Genomic DNA, 20,714 nt, shown 5'->3' on the forward strand with positions numbered 1-20,714 from the left:
TGCTCCTCAAACCAACTGGGACAGGCAGGGGGTCTGACTGCTCCTTAATTCTTAGTAGCAATAGTTCCTCCCCTGTTTCTGGGCTGTCACCAGCTTCACTGGTTTGGAACAAGTGGCCGGAAAGCTTGGGGTACCTTCCAAAGCCCCCAGGATGGATGAATGGAACGAAGGTGGAAGGAAGAAAGGAAGGAAGGGAGGGAGGGAGGGAGGTTGGGAGAGACGGATAAATAAAGGGGTAACCGTAGCCGGCGAGGCTGAACCCCTCGCGGAATCCACCCACCCCCATCCCGCCCTCCTCCTATTCTCAGGCCGCCGCTCTTGCGTCCCACGTCCGGCTGGGGCGCACCGAGGGAGCATGCGGGGCAGCGTTTGACTTGGCACGGGGTTGGGGGTAGGGCAGCAAGGGCGAGGGGAGGTGGGGGAGGAGAGGTGGGGAAGGGGAGGGCCTTGGAGGAGGAGGAGAGGAGGGGCGCTCGGGGAGCGGGCGCGGCGGAGGGGGCGGCTGGCGCCGCGGGAGCTGGGCGCCTGGCTGCGGCGCGGGCGGGCGGGCGGGTCGAGGGACGCGATGCCGCCGCCGCCTCCGCCTCCTCGCCGGCCCGGGCTGCGCCGCCGGGGCTGAGCCGCCGCTAGAACCGCGAACCGAGCGGCCGCTGGGCGCGCCAGCAGCGCGGGAGGATGGGCTGCGGCGGCAGCCGGGCGGATGCCATTGAGCCCCGCTACTACGAGAGCTGGACTCGCGAGACGGAGTCCACATGGCTCACCTACACCGACTCGGACGCGTCGCCCAGCAACGCCACCCCGGACAGCGGCCCCGAGGCGGGCGGCCTGCACGCAGGTGAGTGCGCCTGGCTCCCGCAGACCCCCAGCGCTGGGAGGCGGGGCACGGGAGGGGGAAGCGGGAGGGACGCGGGGCGCCGGGGCAGCCCAGTCCCCCAGAGAATTCTGTGCGGAATGGTGTTGGTGGTGTTGGGGCCGGGGGAGGGGGAAGGCGGGAGACAGACAGACAGCACCTGCCTGCTGACAGACCGACCCAGGCCCAGGGAGCAGGGCCAACCAGAGACCCCTACAAAAGGCTGAGCTAATCCCCTGGGCCTCGCGGAAACCCCGCACCTCTTGGCCTCCGCCCGTGCCTGCTCGTTGGCCGGGGACGGGTGGGGTGGGAGGACAGCCCGCGCGGCTCGCACACCTATCCCGCCGCCCACCCAGGCTTCTCGCCCGCTTGGACTCGCCTCCGCTGGATTTTGGCCCGTTTCCTCCTCTGGCCGCCTGGGCACCCAGCCGGGCCACTCCATCCACTGGCAGCCTGGCCCCTCTCCCCCTTGATTTATAGACTGGCCCAGATTACCTGGGTGGTTTCTTCCTCGTGGCTTCCCCCTTTTCTCCCGTGTCTCGGGTTTTGAAAACCAGAATCCTCGTTCAGGGCAAAATAAACAACGGCCGCCCCATCACTAGTTCTGCACTTCAGCTTACTTTTCAAGCAGTTGTTTCATAGCAAGGACTTCGTCTTTACCCCACGGTGCCTCGATGCTTTATATGAGGCAGGGCATGAAAGCGGATTACGACTATAAATTAAATACTCTTACCATTCTGGCAGAAATCTGATAGAAGGATATGCAAAGAACTTTCTGGACCAGTCGCAAATCAGATTTTTTTTTCCTTTAAAGCAGACAGTAATAATTGTAACGTAGAGATGAAAACAGACTGTTGCCACAGACTGACCTTTAATCATAAACTTGTTAGTGACGTTAAACGGAAAAAACCTCACTGCTTATTACATGGATGTTGTCAGAAGCCAGATCAATATTTGTATAAGAATGTTTTAACTATTTCCCTGTATGTTGCTGGCATTTTTGAATATTGAAATCTAAAATAGAAAATGAGGTTAATTTGAAAAATAGCATATATTATAAGGAGGAGAGAAATGTCAACTACTCCTAACACATCAGTAGTCCTAAATTCCTGCCTCCTAAATAAGAGCTGTCACTTTTTTTTTTTAAGTTTAATTTTTATTTATTTATTTATTTATTTATGGCTGTGTTGGGTCTTCGTTTCTGTGCGAGGGCTTTCTCTAGTTGTGGCAAGTGGGGGCCACTCTTCATCGCGGTGCGCGGGCCTCATTATCGCGGCCTCTCTTGTTGCAGAGCACAGGCTCCAGACGCGCAGGCTCAGTAATTGTGGCTCCTGGGCCTAGTTGCTCCGCGGCATGTGGGATCTTCCCAGACCAGGGCTCGAACCCGTGTACCCTGAATTGGCAGGCAGATTCTCAACCACTGCGCCACCAGGGAAGCCCCAGAGCTGTCACTTTAATCCTGAGACTCTGTCTCCATCTTTTAGGACCAAGCTGGGTCCTTTTTCACATGAACTTTGTGATTTTGTTTTTAAGCGAGAACCGTCAGTGAAAATTGTGCAAGGCATAATACTTCATTTGTCTCTAATTTTTCTGACTCACAGTAGCAATCATAATGGTTATTTCGTATTGCTGATGCTTTCAGCACGCTTTCAAATGGTGTTGGTTGAATTCAGTGTCAGAATGAAGATAAGGCATGAGCCTTCAAAATAGACCTGGTAAATGTTAGATGTAACAGCATTTCCTGAGGAGGTATGGTACCTCTCAGGAGACACTCAAAAAGACCAGAGCTGCACTCCAAGGAAATAAGGTTAAAAATATCTAACGTGGAAAAGAACAAAGTACAGCTTCAGGGAATGGTTGCCTTGGTGACTGGAAGTATATGGTGTGTGTGTGTACATGTGTACGAGTGTGGGAGAGTTATTATGGGATGGCTAAATAGGTACATATTTATTTGTTTCCCATGCTTATTCATTTATTACTCTGCCATCCTGAGTCACGTCCCATCATGCATCGTGAGATCTGGTTCCCGCAACAGGTGGGGTCTGGGACAAGCATGCTCATTTGTGGTACCCTACCAAACATGGGACAGCCCTGCCAGGCAAGTGGTCCTGAAGACCTGAATCATTCACAGGAAGGGCTCGGCTCCAGTCTCAGAACAGCGCCCTGAAATTGGCAAGACACTTAGATGGGCAGGATCATTTCAATTCCCTAGAAATTTCCATCAGCCTCAGAGGAGAGGAACATTTCTGAAGATCAAGATGGACTCAAGCCGTCCCTGGAAATCCACTGGCATTCCCTTTAGAGCCTTTAGAAAAATGCCTTCTTGATTCTTGTGGATTTTTCAGACTAGCAACTGGTCATCTTTGGTCAGCGTGGGTCATTGGAGAAAGCTACAGTTCTCCTGGGTTTCAGCCACCCTGCGAGATTAGCCAGCATCCTTTATTCTTTTCTTCCCTCCTGCTCCCCCAGCCTCACCCACCTGCTGCCAGTACACCACCTGTGAATTCAGTTCCAGTCTCCTGGGGGGCACCCACTGGCCCGCAGTGACTGTGTGGTGATAAGAAGCCAGAATGCCACTTTTTCCTGTTTCCATCAACTCTTTTCTGATGGGGGGACAAAAGGAAAAGCTGGATTCAGGGTAATTCAGATTGTAAAATCATCACTAATGGCTTCATGACTAGAACTCTAGAGCTGGAGAGGCTCTCTGAAGGTCATCTGTTGAAGGCAGATGGGATTCAGTTAAGTTGCCCCAGTCTGCACTGCACAGCCTCCCAGTGCTTTCACAGTTCTAACCCCCCGCTCCCTCAGTCCTCAAGAGTCCTTTCTTTCTGGGCCCCTGGTCACTCTCCGTTAGTAGCAAATTGAAGCCACTTTTCTTCTGGCCATCCCAACCTCAGGAGCTCTGAGGGCAGGGAGCGGACTAAGGCATCTTTATATCTTGTGCTGAGCCAGTTACACTGTGGAGCCCCCGGCTGGGATTTTCTTGAATGAGTAGGCTCTCCGTTTAAACCTACCCTCCCCTGTCAGCTCTTCCTAGATTCCCTCCCCCTTTGCTCTGCCTTGCATCCCTTGCTGCTGATGTTTTCCCACTTGAATGAGTTTAACCTAGATTCCTCCAAGTGTCTTTCTGAGCCCACAGCTTTTCTTTAACAAGTGCCCCCAGCTTTACCCTACCCCATTGAAACCCCTGACCCAGCTCAAAGATGCCATTTCTTCTGTAGCGCCACCACCCCTCAACCTCAACTCCACACCCATATCTACCAAAAAGCCCTATTTAAGCACATCTGCTTGTAAACCTCATTTCTATTTCTCTTAGTCCAGTCCAGATTGAGGTCACGTCACATGACAAGTGTTCAGTATTTGTTGAGTGAATTCTGCATTTCACAGCAGGAAGGAGGCATGTTTTTCTGCCAGTTCCACAAAGGAGAGAGTTTCTTTCCTTCTTCTCCTTACTTACAGGATCCTTACATGATCCTGAGCCTTTGATCTCTGTGTTTGGGGATCACTTCCACTTGCCAGCAGAATTCGATTTTTAGATTTGGCTATTATGTAGGCTGGAATTAAAGACCTAACTGAAGCCACAGTATCTGATATCCATTGCTTCTCTGTGTCATCGAAGCCTGTCTCTCTGTCACAGGAGGAAATTAAATTGGTCTGGTGTGATTTAGTTCTCATAAAATCAGTTTGCTGGATTGATTTTTACCTCTGTGGTCTGATGGAGGTCTCCTATGGAGAAAGGGGGTCTCTGAGGTTGCTCTGCCCCAGCCTAGCTCAGCCATTCCATACATGAATAACTTCCTAGCTTCACCTCAATTTAATCACGAGTCCCTTAAGTTACATCCTTAAAGATCCCCTTTTCTTTCTTTTTTTTTTAAACCTAGTATAGGACATAGACTATTTTAGAGAATCTATAGATTTTTTTTTTTTGGCTGCAGTGGGTTGGGTCTTCGTTGATGCGCGCGGGCTTTCTCTAGTTGCAAGCGGGGGCTACTCTTTGTTGTGGTGCATGGACTTCTCCTTGCGTTGGCTTCTCTTGTTGTGGAGCACAGGCTCTAGGTGCATGGGCTTCAGTAGTTGTGGTACGTGGGCTCATTAGTTGTGGCGCACGGGCTTAGTTGCTCCACGGCATGTGGGATCTTCCCGGACCAGGGATCAAACCTGTGTCCCCTGCATTGGCAGGTCCCTCCCCTTTTCTACTGTTAGTATTTTTCTAATGTCTCTAGAGAATAAAACATTTCAAATTTCTCTAAAATGCTTCTACTTTATAGTTTTAAATTGCTATAGTAAGTGCTTTAGTGAATGCAAGATGGAAGATTGCAGAATTAGACTCACAGCAAAATGATTTATCTAAATCAATTGAAATATGTCAGGTGAAATGAAGAGCACTTAATATTACCATTAGCTAACATTTATTGATATCTTACCAAGGGCCAGGCGCTGTAGTTAGTAGCACTTTATGTAGATCATCTCGCTTAATCCTCACAAGGGGGGATGAGGTAGAACTATTGCTATCCTTCTTTTGCAAGTGAGGGAATGAGGCTTAGAGTGTGCAGTAACTTTTCCCGATCCAAGACTCGAATCCAGCTTTTTCTGAATCCAAAGCCCGCACTCCTAAATCCTGCCTTCCTGATAAATGGGGGGATCAACTATAGAATTCTTGATTTGACAGTGGATGGAACTCAAAGTCTAGTGTGATCTCTTGGTAGTCTAGTCTGGTCTCAGCACAGTTTTCTCCTGCAGCATCTCTGAGGAAGGGATATCTCTTCCCTAGGGAAGGAGGTCTCCCCATACCTTTGTCGAGCAGTTTCCCTTGCAAGAAACTCTTCCTGCTGCCTTGTAATTTCCACCTGGTCTCGCATAGATCGTTCCTTCAACATTTGAAGATTGCTGTTGTATTTTCTCTCACTGTTGGTCCTCCAGGCCAAACACATGCAATTCCTTCAGTCACTTCTCAGACTTCTGTGGGACTGACCATATCCCTACAAATGCACTGTTTGGTTTGTCGAAGTCCCTCTTGATACAAGGGACCTATGGTTACCTCCAAGCTGCTGACGTCGGCTGAACAGCAGAAGGAAATATGAGGTCTGTTATGATGTGGACACTGACCCTTTCCCGATGCAGCTAAAACCAGGTTAGGATTTGTTTGTTTTCCTGCTGTTGTTGTTGCCATATTACCTTGATGACTCACATGAAGCTTGCAATTAGTTAAAACCCTTAGATCTTTCTTTCTAGTCACATTTAAGTTCTATGACATCAGTGACATTGTCTGGTTTTCACTCTACATACCCAGTACCTGGAACAGTGTCTAGAATATAGGTGACACTCAATAAATGTTTGTGGAATGAGTGAATTTTTTTCCCTAATGAATCCTACGTTTGTACTATTGATTTCCATATCCCAAATTTGGGATTTTTATATTTCTTCTTGTTAAAACTAATCTTGTTGGTTTCAGTTTAATGTTTAAACTTACTGACCTTGACTCATTTTGATTGTGCCATGAAGACAGTAGTCTAGGTCTTCGTTGCCCTATGTTGGAAGTCTAAAGATAAAGGACATTTATTTGCTCGTTTGTTTATTCAATATACCGCTGGCACAAAGATGAGTGAGATATGTTCCTCGACCTGAAGAAGTTAATAGTATAGGGGACACAGGTGGACACACTTCAGGTCAGCATGGTGCACACTGGAACAGCATGAAGGAAGGGTGCTGGGGGAGTGCAGAGGACTGAGTAGTTCATTTTGCCTGGGGAGGGGCCAGTGTGTACAGACCCCTGCAGGAGCCTTCCCTGCAGAAGGAAGCAGGACTGCTCCTGCAGACCTGCACAGCCAGTTACCCTGATTCCCTCCCTGAGTGAGGGCACCTGTGCAGAACCCACCAGGGGCTTCCTGGTGGATAAGCCTCCCCGCTTCCCCCAGCTCTCTCTATATACCTGTTACCACTTGGTTATATTTTCAAACAATTTTTTAAATTGAAGTACAGTTAATTTACAATGTTGTGTTAGTTTTAAGTGTACAGCAAAGTGATTATATATATATATATATATATATATAATTTTTCAGATTCTTTTCCATTATAGGTTATGACAAGATATTCAAACAATTACTGACTAAGGTCTGCCCCCGTGGGAATGACTTGCTCTGATAGTTAGGTAAGGTGTCTTTCCACTGGCCATTGTAGTCCTGTGCCTAACGCTGGGCCTGGCTATAGTAGGACTTCAAGCGATCTCTCTTGAATGAATACATCTCCTAAGACTTCTCTGTGTCCATTTCGTTCTTCCTGCAGTGCCCAGAGATGATGTTTTCTTTCCTCAAAAGTTCCATCTGCTCGTCCTTTTCGGGTTCTTGTCTACCTGGTGGGTTGTATAGTAAGAAAATATCCCCACCTCTCTACGCCCTTTGCCAAACACAAGCCCCTTTGTTATAAGGGTGGTTTTGCAAAAATCACTTCAAGAAACAGGTGGCAGCAAACCCGGGCAGTTCATCAACATCTAGGAAGTCTCACCTCTCATGGCCCCAGTCTCTTGAGCAGTCACCCGTCCTGCCCCAGGCTCTCCAGGTGCTTTGTCCAGCCCAGTGAGAGCAGCGGTCACACTGCACTGCCGGGCTTGTTCCCGTCTGTGTCTCGGGCTAGCCTGTGAGCTCTGCCAGGTTGCGGACTGCATGATTGGCATTTGCATGCCTGGCATCTACCACATGTGTGTTGAATGACTATAAAAATACCTAGATGGATGAATGATCCAGCTAGGCAAGTGAGTTTTGTCTGTCTGTCTTGTACCCTCTTTCCTGAGTCCTATCTTAGATGATTTTGTCTTGGACATTAGTCCAGTGAACCGTGTCTTCATTGGACACTAGATAAAGCTATTCTGGCTCTGATCAGAAATGAATTTAAAGCTCCAGGCTTGGGCCCCAATGCGAGGAAGAGAGTCCCCTCTCAATCAGCAGGGAGTCTTTTCCTGTACTCAGCAATCCCCCAACCCCTGGAGGTCCTGCCTTCACCCTGGGATCTGTGCACATGCGACCCTCAGCCCCTTCCCGCAGATAAGACCATTCTGTCCTTTAGTGAAGCTGGGAGTCTGAACCTGTTGTTCCTTACCCATGGTGCCTGGGCTTTCATCCCAGGAGCCCTTCTGTGACAGGCCCATGGCCTCTAGCCCCTCCCAGAAGACTATTTGACCCTGCCAGGACTCCTACAGAGGCTCTCTGGCTGGTCCCAATGCCACCTTTGCTTCCGTCTGTAGAGGAGACTGGGCGGGTGAACCCTGAGCCATATTGTGGTTCAGCCCCTTCCAGCTCAGCCACCAGCAGAGTTCACTTCCTCACGTGCTCCCCTCCCACTCTGCCCCCCGCCTAACTGCCTCCTTCTCTCCAGAGATAAAGCTCTTTCAGAATGTTGCTGTGGGCTGAACTGTGTCCCATCAAGTGTATATGTTGAAGTCCTAACCTCCAGAATGTGACATTTTTTGGTTTTTGTTTTTATTTTATTTTTATTGAATTCAATTTACAATGTTGTATTAGTTTCTGGTATATAGCAAAGTGATTCAGTTATACATATATATGCATATTATTTTTCATATTCTTTTCCATTGTGGTTTATTACAAGATATTGAATATAGTTCCCTGTGCTATACAGTAGGACCTTGTTGTTTATTTTATATATAGTAGTTTGTATCTGCTAATCTCAAACTCCTAATTTATCCTTCCCCCACCCTCTTTCCCCTTTGGTAACCATAAGTTTCTTTTCTATGTCTATGAGTCTGTTTCAGTTTTGTAAATAAGTTCATTTGTGTCACATTTTAGATTCTACATATAAGTGATATCATATGGTATTTGCCTTTCTCCCTCTGACTTACTTCATTTGGTATGATAATCTCTAGGTTCATCCATGTTGCTGCAAGTGGCATTATTTCATTCTTTTTTACGGCTGAGTAGTATTCCATTGTATATATGTGCCACATCTTCTCTCTTTATTCATCTGTTGATGGACATTTAGGTTGTTTCCATGTCTTGGCTATTGTAAATAGCGCTGCTATGAACATGGAGGTGCATGTATCTTTTCAAATTAGAGTTTTCTGTGGATATATGCCCAGGAGTGGGATTGCTGGATCATATGGCAACTCTATTTTTAATTTTTTGAGGAACCTCCATACTGTTCTCCATAGTGGCTGCACCAATTTACATTCCCACCAACAGTGCAAGAGGGTTCCCTGTTCTCCATAACCTCTCCAGCGTTTGTTATTTGTAGACTTTTTAATGATGGCCATTCTGACGGGTGTGAGGTGGTACCTCACTGTGGTTTTGATTTGCATTTCTCTAATAATTAGCGATGATGAGCATCTTTTCACGTGTCTATTGGCCATCTGTATGTCTTCTTTGGAGAAATGTCTACTTAGGTCTTTTGCCCATTTTTTTAATTGGGTTGTTTGCTTTTTTGTTATTGAGTTGTATGAGCTCTTTGTATGTTTTGGAAATTATGCCCTTGTCGGTCTCATTGTTTGCAAATATTTTTTCCCAGTCCATAGGATGTTTTTTCATTTTGTTTATGCAAAACCTTTCATTTTATAGAAGCAAAAGCTTATGTTTGATAAGGCCCATTTGTTTATTTTTGTTTTTATTTCTATTGCCTTGGGAGACTGACCTAAGAAAGCATTGGTACGATTTATGTCAGAGAACGTTTTGCCTATGTTCTTTTCTAGAATGTGACATTCTTTGGAGATAGGGTACTTACAGAGGTAATCAAGTTAAAATGAGGTCATTACAGTGGGCTCCAATCTAATGTGACTGGTGTCCATATGAAAAGGGAAATGTGAACACACAGACAGACAGACACTCAGGGAGAATGCCATGTGAAGATGAACGCAGAGATTGAACGGCCAAGGAAGGCCAAAGATGGCCAGCCAAGCAGCAGAAGCTACAGGAGAGGCATGAAACAGATTCTCCCTCACAGCCTCAGAAGGAACCAACCCCACCAGCACCTTGATCTCAGACTTCTAGCCTCCGGAACTGTGAGACGATGCATTTCTGTTAAGCCAACTGGTTTGTGGTACTTTGTTACAGCAGCTACAGAAGATTAATGAACATGTATTTATGAGCACAGACACTAAACATTTGGAAATAATAAGAGAGAGGATTTCTGTGGTCACTACCTCACACTTCCTTCAGAGATTGGGTCTCTTTCCTTGTCATTTATATTCAGATAGCATTTATTGAGCATCTACTATAGGTGAGAATTTTTCTCTTGGGATGTTAGTTTACATAACTCTCTAAAATAACCTCAGAAATCATTGCTATCACCATCCACCAGATGAGGAAATGAGGTTCAGTGAAATTAAGAGATTGAGCGGTTTAAACACAACACTGTAAATCAACTACGATAAAAATTTTAAAATAACAATACTAATAATAAAAGAGATTGAGCGGGGTCACCCATCCAGGAAGTGGAAGCACCCAGCTCAGAATCCAGTCCTCTAGTTTCTAAATGCAGGGCAGTGCTAACGACTAAGCACAAATTTAGGGCCCTCCTCCACCCCATCTGGTTTGGCTTTTTTGAAAATATGAGCCACTTGGAGTGGGAGTCTCCTGCCAGCATTCTCAAGGATGAGGACAGGAGTCTTTGAAGAGACACGTGCAGCTCTGTGACACTAATGCCACCCCCTGCCTGTGCTGAGTGTCCCCAAGCAGGGCTGCCGGGGCTGCTCAGAAAATCACCTGCATCCCACTCACCTGATGGGCTCGTTAAAGAAGGAATAGTCTTTGGGCAGAATAATACTTTTTTCTGGTTTCAAATGAAATGGGTGTTCCTCAAGAAAATCTAGAAAGTGCAGAGAAGCACACAGAAGGAAATAATGCCTCTGTAACATTTAGGTTTTGTCCTTAAGGTCCTACATCTAGGTGTATATGGTGCACATTGTATCTTCTGTAGGGTTTATGTTTAAAGTTTGAGGGGACATGGGAAAAAAATCCCTCAAATTGCTTGGAAGCTCAAAGGCCAAGAAAAAAAACTTTTTTGTTTCTCTTTGTGTTCAGGAAAATATTTAGAGGTGGTGGCAACCAAAGTCTAGTTTGACTGGGGGTAGAGCAGGGGGCAAAGACCGTGGATCAGCAAAGGGATTTTTCTCCCTGTTTTCTTTCAGTACTAAGCACACGTAGTTGAATTCAGGTAAGTTATATCCTAGGCTAATGCGTAGTGTGAGTCCATTGTGTGTAACCCCTCCACCTCCCCCTTTCACCTCCCTTCCATCCCCCACAATTGGCTCGGGCTGAGGATGCTGTTTAATATTCTGCCTAGCTGTTTGCTGGGGTTTAGAGTTGCTTTATGGATGTAGAAACATGGTGTGTGTGTGTGTGTGTGTGGGTGCCCGTGTGTGTACGTGTACCAGCTCTCTGTCTGAGTCTCAAATGCCCATGAGGTCGTGCAGGTTGGCTGCCCAGCATTGGGGTTGCTACAACCCCATACACTGCAGCTCTGGGTCTCTGTGTCAGACGGGATAGATATGGAGTGTCTGCCTACATCTTGCCATGTGGCTTCTGTGTAATGAAGCAAAGCCAGAAGCCTGAGTAGATGTTCCTTAGTCTAGCTCTATCTGCTTTACGAATAGTGCCAATTTTTCCCAGATTCCGGGATTAGGTTGTCTATTAGTCCTTACTTTGGGTAATGTTGTGGGTCTTGGTCTTTTTCTGTCTTCATAGGCATTTTAATGGGCATTTGGGCAAGGCTGAGTCAGCGGCTACTAGCTAGATACCCTTCAGCCTGGAAGTCCAACCCAGAGCCTCTAGACCTTTTCCTCCAAGCCACTGCACCCACAGCTGTCAGACAGCCACACCTACGGGACCACTCAGCCAGATCTGATCTCTCTGTTTACAATCTCCTTCTCATGTGACCATGTCCTAACTTTTCTCTTCATCATCATCATCATCATCATCATCATCATCATCATCATCATCATCATCATCTTCCTTGTTATTTTGCTTGGAGATAGTATAGTTCAGTGGTTAAGGAATTAGACTTTAACAACAGACATTTACCAGCTGTGTGACCTTGAGCAAGTTTCTTAGCTTTTCTGGGTTTCAGTTTCCACATTGTAAGATGGGAGTCATTGCAGAATTCATGTACTCACAAATATGAAGGGCATAGTGTTTCTTTCTTCTTTTTATACAAAAGGATTTATTAAAAAACCAGTAAGACCCTACTACATCATGACACTGTCACATGGGCTTTTAACACAAGACTTGCTCTACAATACTGGGGAGGGCAGGGCATAAAACACAAATTGATTCTGAAGCATAGCAATTAAGAAATAAAGCAATGAAAGCAAATTTCTTTTAATGAGAACTCAGAATTAAACTCCAGAGGGACCCAACATCATACTTCCAGTTCGGGGACTTGATACAAAAAATTTAATTTGAACGGCTATCAGCAGGTGGCAGGGGCCGCCTTTAAGTGAATCTTGAATTTGGAAAATACTGCTTCACCACCTGTTGGGGATAAGTTACAAATGGAACAATTTAGTATGGTTTGTAGCTATTTTGATGACCACCTCACCTGGATACTTTCCCATAACCACCGTGCTGGTCCCCACCTCTTGCACGAGCTCTTCCTGCAGATCCGCCTCTGGATCCGCACTGTTGCTGTTGCTGATGATGTTCCTTCGACATAGCTACTTTTATCTCACATTTACTAAGACCAACATTGTGGTATTTCTTTTCCATTATCTTCTTCACTGGTTCCTCTTCCTTAAAGGTAATAAAGCAGAATAAGGGCGTAGTGTTTCAGTGCTGCCCATCCTCGCACCCAGGATCCCCTCGCCTCCTCAATCTCGCCCTGGACTCATCTCGCCAGTCGCAAACCCAGGGTCACCCCTCCTCTGTTTCTGAGTTGCTTGGCATTGCTGTTGAAAGTCATGAGTGTTGGCAATTGCATCCAGTAGTGATTCATTCCTAGAAGCTCAGTGTCCTTACCAGTTCTCGGCAGTTCTGTTAGTTCCTTATTAATATGCTGTTTTAGTCCCCATGTAATACTCCCGATATTATTCTGTTCTTGCCCTCTGAATACTAAAAAAATGGAAGACTTTCTGTGAGTTCTCTCATCTTTTCCTCCAATCACCTATTGTATATCCTTCTTGCCACCTCAGAGTTTTTAAACATCTTTAGCCATCCTCTCTCCTCAGATCTGCCTGTTTGGATTCTAGGTTGTTCCTTGTTGTAACAATAGATGGGGCCATCACAGATGGTTCCATTTTTTTTCTGCACTTAACAAAAAGTCTGGAGATTGGTAGCCATGCTGCTCAGGGCCGCTATCAAGGACCTGGGCTCTTTGAGCTTATTGTTTTGCCATCCTTGTTGTGTGGATTTCATCCTCATAGTTGCAAGTTGCTGTGGCATCTTATTTTAGATAGGAAGAAGGGGGAAAGGTAGAAAGAAGCATTCCACCTAAGTTTTTTTTTTTAATCTGTAAAACAATAGCTTTCCCAGAATCCAGTAAACTTTGCTTGCATGTCACACTGGCCAGAACCGTGTTACATGGCTATCACAGGCTTCAAGAGCCTAGGAAATCAAGACTTTTAGCTGGGCTCATGACACCCTGAAAGTAATGGGTCCTTTTGCAAAGAAAAAACGGGGAGAACAGATATTGGGTAGGCTGCAGGCAGGTGCATGTACCTTTCATCCTAAGACTATGTCAGAGGAGAGAAAACTAGCAGGAGTCAGGGGAAAGGAGAAAAGGAAGTAGAGAGGGGGGGAGGCATAGGTCTGCCAGAAACCAAGACAACATAATTACTACTATTAAGATTTTGCTGTAATAATAATATATAATAATAATAATTGTGTGTTTTTAGCTTTCCCATGTGTCAAGTGAATTCATAAAGGTGAATATTTGCTGAAAAAGTTACATGTGCCAATATTGAACTAATCTCAGAAATACTGCAGCAATAGCCCAAACTGAAATCTTTTAAAATGGTCTTTTGACATCAGACTCTGTGCTGTGTACACGCGACGCGTGGTGGACATTTCCTTGTTTTCCGCTTCATTTTCTTGCAAAGTTCATGTCAGCCGGAAACTGATGTGCCAGCTGATCCTCTGTGGTACCGATTTCCAATTAGTGGGAACATTTGTGCAGGTTCACTGTGCAGGGTCGCTCTGATGCCCGGGCTGGGGGCTTCTGCTGGAGAAGCAGCAGACAGCCAATTGTCTGATTTAAAGAGTTGACAGTATTTCCTGTGAAAGTTTAAAAAAAATCACCCTGCTATTGTCTCTAGGTCTGGTGGACTTTAGGGCACGGGGAAACCGAAAGGATTTGTAGAAAATAGCAGGGCTGTTTGGGAAACTGGTCGCCATAACAACAGGGCACAGCACAGCAGCAGTTACAAGGGAAGTGGGGATGGCCCGCGCCCTTCACAGGAGGGGCAATTCAGGTTTAAACACCTCCATAAACAACAGTTGTGTTTGACAACGAGGCGTTCATAAATTATTACGTCCAAGAGCCACTTTTCAAGGACAGTCTTCATAGCAGCCAGGTTCAGATTTGCTTGCTGGGGAGATAAGTGATGTGTGTGCCAACACTAAGGAACATAGCCACTGCCTCGTGAGCATGGCTTCTGTTAACTGAGTGCCCAGCACGTGCCAGGACTTGCGTATTCAGTATCTAATTCTGTTACCCCCATTTTACAGATTGGGGGAAGTCAGGGAGGTGAGGTACCTTGCACAAGGGCTGCACATCAGGTTCTCTTGGGGAACCTAAAATAAAGTCTGCACCCCAAACCTGGGGCTTCAAATATGGTAGGTGGGTGGGGCCGGAACTCCTGCATTTTTAACAGCTTCTTTAGGTCAACACTGAGAGGCATTCCCTCTGTCTGTGGTGGAGCCAAGATTCTGCATTTCTAACAAGCTCTCAAGTGATGCTTGGATCTCTCGTAGAGAAGGGAGGTCCTAGATCAGAGCCTCGCAAAACTTTTCTGTAAAGGCCCGGATGGTAAATATTTCAGGCTACATGGGCCACTGACCTCTGTTGGAACTACTCAACTTTGCTGTTTTTAGCACCAAAGCAGCCATGAGAAAAGATACATAAATGAGTGGCTGTTTGTTTTTTTGATATTGAGCTGCATGAGTTGCTTGTATGTTTTGGAGATTAATCCTTTGTCAGTTGCTTCATTTGCAAATATTTTCTCCCATTCTGAGGGTTGTCTTTTGGTCTTGTTTATGGTTTCCTTTGCTGTGCAAAAGCTTTTAAGTTTCATTAGGTCCCATTTGTTTATTTGTGTTTTTATTTCCATTTGTCTAGGAGCTGGGTCAAAAAGAATCTTGCTGTGATTTATGTCATAGAGTGTTCTGCCTATGTTTTCCTCTAAGAGTTTGATAGTGCCTGGCCTTACACTTAGGTCTTTAATCCATTTTGAGTTTATTTTTGTGTATGGTGTCAGGGAGTGTTCTAATTTCATAGTTTTACATGTACCTGTCCAATTTTCCCAGCACCACTTATTGAAGAGGCTGTCTTTTCTCCAGTGTATATGCTTGCCTCCTTTATCAAAGATAAGGTGACCATATGTGCGTGGGTTTATCTCTGGGCTTTCTATCTTGTTCCATTGATCTATATTTTTGTTTTTGTGCCAGTACCATACTGTCTTGATTACTGTAGCTTTGTAGTATAGTCTGAAGTCAGGGAGCCTGATTCCTCCAGCTCCGTTTTTCTTTCTCAAGATTGCTTTGGCTATTTGGGGTCCTTTGTGTTTCCATACAAATTGTGAAATTTTTTGTTCTAGTTCTGTGAAAAATGCCAGTGGTAGTTTGATAGGGATTGCATTGAATCTGTAGATTGCTTTGGGTAGTAGAGTCATTTTCACAATGTTGATTCTTCCAATCCAAGAACATAGTATATTTCTCCATCTATTTGTATCATCTTTAATTTCTTTCATCAGTGTCTTATAATTTTCTGCCTACAGGTCTTTTGTCTCCTTAGGTAGGTTTATTCCTAGATATTTTATTCTTTTTGTTGCAGTGGTAAATGGGAGTGTTTTCTTAATTTCACTTTCAGATTTTTCATCATTAGTGTATAGGAATACAAGAGATTTCTGTGCATTAATTTTGTATCCTGCTACTTTACCAAATTCATTGATTAGCTCTAGTAGTTTTCTGGTAGCATCTTTAGGATTCTCTAAATCCTATAGTATAGTATCATGTCATCTGCAAACAGTGACAGCTTTACTTCTTCTTTTCCGATTTGGATTCCTTTTATTTCTTTTTCTTCTCTGATTGCTGTGGCTAAAACTTCCAAAATTATGTTGAATAATAGTGGTGAGAGTGGGCAACCTTGTCTTGTTCCTGATCTTAGTGGAAATGGTTTCAGTTTTTCCCCATTGAGGATGATGTTGGCTGTGGGTTTGTCATATATGGCCTTTATTATGTTGAGGAAAGTTCCCTCTATGCCTACTTTCTGGAGGGTTTTTATCATAAATAGGTGTTGGATTTTGTCGAAAGCTTTCTCTGCATCTATTGAGATGATCATATGGTTTTTCTCCTTCAATTTGTTAATATGGTGTATCACGTTGATTGATTTGCATATATTGAAGAATCCTTGCATTCCTGGGATAAACCCCACTTGATCATAGTGTATGATCCTTTTAATGTGCTGTTGGATTCTGTTTGCTAGTATTTTGTTGAGGATTTTTGCATCTATGTTCATCAGTGATATTGGCCTGTAGTTTTCTTTCTTTGTGACATCTTTGTCTGGTTTTGGTATCAGAGTGATGCTGGCCTTGTAGAATGAGTTTGGGAGTGTTCCTCCCTCTGCTATATTTTGGAAGAGTTTGAGAAGTCTAGGTGTTAGCTCTTCTCCAAATGTTTCATAGAATTCGCCTGTGAAGCCATCTGGTCCTGGGCTTTTGTATGTTGGAAGCTTTTTAATCACAGTTTCAATTTCAGTGCTTGTGATTGCTCTGTTTATATTTTCTATTTCTTCCTGGTTCAGTCTTGGAAGGTTGTGCTTTTCTAAGAATTTGTCCATTTCTTCCAGGTTGCCCATTTTATTGGCATATAATTGCTTGTAGTAATCCATCATGATTCTTTGTATTTCTGCAGTGTCAGTTGTTACTTCTCCGTTTTCATTTCTAATTCTGTTGGTTTGAGTCTTCTCCCTTTTTTTCTTGATGAGTCTGGCTAGTGGTTTATCAATTTTTTTACCTTCTCAAGGAACCAGCTTTTAGTTTTATTGATCTTTGCTATTGTTTTCTTCATTTCTTTTTCATTTATTTCTGATCTGATCTTTATGATTTCTTTCCTTCTGCTAACTTTGGTATTTATTTTTTGTTCTGCCTTCTCTAATTGCTTTAGGTGTAAAGTTAGGTTGTTTATTTGAGGTGTTTCTTGAGGTAGGATTGTATTGCTATAAGCTTCCCTCTTAGAACTGCTTTTGCTGCGTCCCATAGGTTTTGGGCCGTTGTGTTTTCATTGTCATTTGTCTCTAGGTATATTTTGATTTCCTCTTTGATTTCTTCAGTGATCTCTTGGTTATTTAGTAGTGTATTGTTTAGCCTCCATGTGTTTGTATTTTTTACAGATTTCTTCCTGTAATTGATATCTAGTCTCATAGTGTTGTGATCAGAAAAAATACCTGATATGATTTCAGGTTTCTTAAATTTACCAGGGCTTGATTTGTGACCCAAGATATGATCTGTCCTGGAGAATGTTCCATGAGCACTTGAGAAGAAAGTGTATTTGTTGTGTTTGGATGGGATGTCCTGTAAGTATCAATTAGTCCATCTTGTTAATGTATCATTTAAAGCTTGTGTTTCCTTATTCATTTTCATTCTGGTTGATCTGTCCATTGGTGAAAGTGGGGTGTTAAAGTCCCCTACTATTATTGTGCTACTGTCGATTTCCCCTTTTATGGCTGTTAGCATTTGCCTTATGTATTGAGGTGCTCCTATGTTGGGTGCATAAATATTTACAAGTGTTATATCTTCTTCTTGGATTGATCCCTTGAACATTATGTAGTGTCCTTCTTTGTCTCTTGTAATAGTCTTTATTTTAAAGTCTATTTTGTCTGACATGAGTATTGCTACTCCAGCTTTCTTTTGATTTCCATTTGCATGGAACATCTTTTTTCCATCCCCTCACTTTCAGTCTGTATGTGTCCCTAGGTCTGAAGTGGGTCTCTTGTAGACAGCATATATATGGGTCTTGTTTTTGTATCCATTCAGCCAGTCTATGTCTTTTGGTTGGAGCATTTAATCCAGTTACATTTAAGGTAATTATCTATATATATCTTCCTATTGCCATTTTCTTAATTGTTTTGGATTTGTTTTCATAGGTCTTTTCCTTCTCTTGCGTTTCCTGCCTAGAGAAGTTCCTTTAGCATTTGTTGTAAAGCTGGTTTGGTGGTGCTGAATTCTCTTAACTTTTGCTTGTCTGTAAAGGTTTTAATTTCTCCGTTGAATCTGAATGAGATCCTTGCTGGGTAAAGTAATCTTGGTTGTAGGTTCTTCCCTTTCATCACTTTAAATATGTCCCGCCACTCCCTTCTGGCTTGTAGAGTTTCTGCTGAAAGATCAGCTGTTAACCTTTTGGGGAGTCCCTTGTATGTTATTTGTTGCTTTTCCCTTGCTGCTTTTGATATTTTTTCTTTGTATTTAATTTTTGATAGTTTGATTAATATGTGTCTTGGCGTGTTTCTCCTTGGATTTATCCTGTATGGGACTCTCTGTGCTTCCTGGAGTTGATTGACTATTTCCTTTCCCGTGTTAGGGAAGTTTTCAACTATAACCTCTTCAAATATTTTCTCAGACCCTTTCTTTTTCTCTTCTTCTTCTGGGACCCCTATAATTCGAATGTTGGTGTGTTTAATGTTGTCCCAGAGGTCTATGAGACTGTCCTCCATTCTTTTCATTCTTTTTTCTTTATTCTGCTCTGCAGTAGTTATTTCCACTATTTTACCTTCCAGGTCACTTACCCATTCTTCTGCCTCAGTTATTCTGCTATTGATTCCCTCTAGAGAATTTTTAATTTCATTTATCGTGTTGTTCTTCATTGTTTGTTTGCTGTTTAGTTCTTCTAGGTCCTTGTTAAACGTTTCTTGTATTTTCTCCATTCTGTTTCCAAGATTTTGGATCATCTTTACTACCATTACTCTGAATTCTTTCAGGTGGACTTCTTATTTCCTCTTCATTTGTTTGGTCTGGTGGGTTTTTACCTTGCTCCTTCATCTGCTGCATATCTCTCTGTTTTCCCATTTTTCTTAACTTACTGTGTTTGGGGTCTCCTTTTCACAGGCTGCAGGTTTGTAGTTCCCCTTGTTTTTGGTGTCTGCCCCCAGGGGGTGGCTTGTGTAGGCTTCCTGGTGGAGGGGACTGGTGCCTGTGTTGTGGTGGGTGGGGCTGGATCTTGTTTTTCTGGTGGGCAGGGCTGCGTCCGGTGGTGTGTTTTGGGGTGTCTGTGAACTTACTATGATTTTAGGCAGCCTCTCTGCTAACAGGTGGGGTTGTGTTCCTGTCTTGCTAGTTGTTTGGCATGGGGCATCCAGCACTGAAGCTTGCTGGCTGTTGGGTGAAGCTGGGTCTTAGCGTTGAGATGGAGATCTCTGGGAGAGCTCTCGCTGATTGATGTTGCATGGGGCCGGGAGGTCTCTGGTGGTCCAGTGTCCTGAACTCAGCTCTCCCACCTCAGAGGCTCAGGCTTGACACCAACCAGAGCACCAAGACCCTGTCAGCCCCATGGCTCAGAAGAAAAGGGAGAAAAAAAGAAAAAAAAATTATAAAATAAAATAATTAAAATAAAAAAATTATTAAAATAAAAAATTTAAATGTAACAGAAAAAGAAAAACAGAAGAGAGCAACTAAACCAATAAACAAATCCACCAATGATAACAAGCGCTAAAAACTATACTAAGATAAACATAAAAATCAGAAACAAGTCAGTCGCAGACAGCAAAAGTCCGCAGTTGCTTCCAAAGTCCACCGCCTCAATTTTGGGTTGATTCGTTGTCTATTCAGGTTTTCCACAGATGCAGGGTACCTCAAGTTGATTGTGGGCATTTAATCCGCTGCTCCTGATGCTGCATGGAGAGATTTCCCTTTCTCTTCTTTGTTCGCACAGCTCCTGGGGTTCAGCTTTGGTTTTGGCCCCACCTCTGGGTGTAGGTTGCCCTCAGGCTTCTGTTCTTGCCCAGACATGACAGGGTGAAAGCAGCGGCTGATTAGGGGGCTGTGGCTCATTTAGGCTGGGGGGAGGGAGAGGTACGGAATGTGGGGCGAGCCTGTGGCGGCAGAGGCCAGCGTGACGTTGCAACAGCCTGAGGCGTGCCGTGTGTTCTGTTGGGGAAGTTGTCCCTGGATCACGGGACCCTGGCAGTGGCGGGCTGCACAGGCTCCCAGGACGGGGGTGGGGGGGGCAGTGTGTGGATAAGTGACCTGTGCTTGCACACAGGATTCTTGGTGGCTGCAGCAGCAGTGTTAGCGTTTCATGCCTGTCTCTGGTGTCCGAGCTGATAGCCACGGCTCGCGCCCGTCTCTGGAGCTCATTTAGGCGGTGCTCTGCCTTCTGTGGGCAGACAGGGAAGGAATCCCCTCTCCTTGAGCACCCCGAAGCAGTGGTCTCTTTCCTCTTCGGCAGCTCCAGACTTTTTCCTGGACTCCCTCCCGGCTAGCCGTGGCGCACTAGCCCCCCTTCAGGCTGTGTTCATGCAGCCAACCCCACTCCTCTCCCTGGGATCTGACCTCTGCAACCTGAGCCTCAGCTCCCAGCCCCCACCCACCCCGGCAGGTGAGCAGGCAAGCCTCTCAGGCTGGTGAGTGCTGGTTGGCACCGATCCTCTGTGCGGGAATCTCTCCGCTTTGCCCTCTGCACCCCTGTTGCTGCGCTCTCCTCTGTGGCTCCAAAGCTTC

At 44.8% G+C, this 20,714-nt stretch overlaps 1 protein-coding gene across 1 annotated transcript in view; it reads left to right on the plus strand.

The window, feature by feature from the left end:
- The first annotated feature begins 552 nt into the window (after nt 1-552).
- BAALC (BAALC binder of MAP3K1 and KLF4) overlaps nt 553-20,714 on the plus strand; it is a 95,455-nt gene continuing 75,293 nt past the window's right edge. Inside the window, exon 1 of the mRNA XM_061171543.1 lies at nt 553-835. Coding sequence (XP_061027526.1) covers nt 676-835 — 160 coding nt within the window. The 5' untranslated portion in view covers nt 553-675. The remainder of the gene's footprint in view (nt 836-20,714) is intronic.

The sequence above is a fragment of the Eubalaena glacialis genome, chromosome 17 (genome assembly GCF_028564815.1).
Source record: "Eubalaena glacialis isolate mEubGla1 chromosome 17, mEubGla1.1.hap2.+ XY, whole genome shotgun sequence".
Lineage (NCBI taxonomy): Eukaryota > Metazoa > Chordata > Mammalia > Artiodactyla > Balaenidae > Eubalaena > Eubalaena glacialis.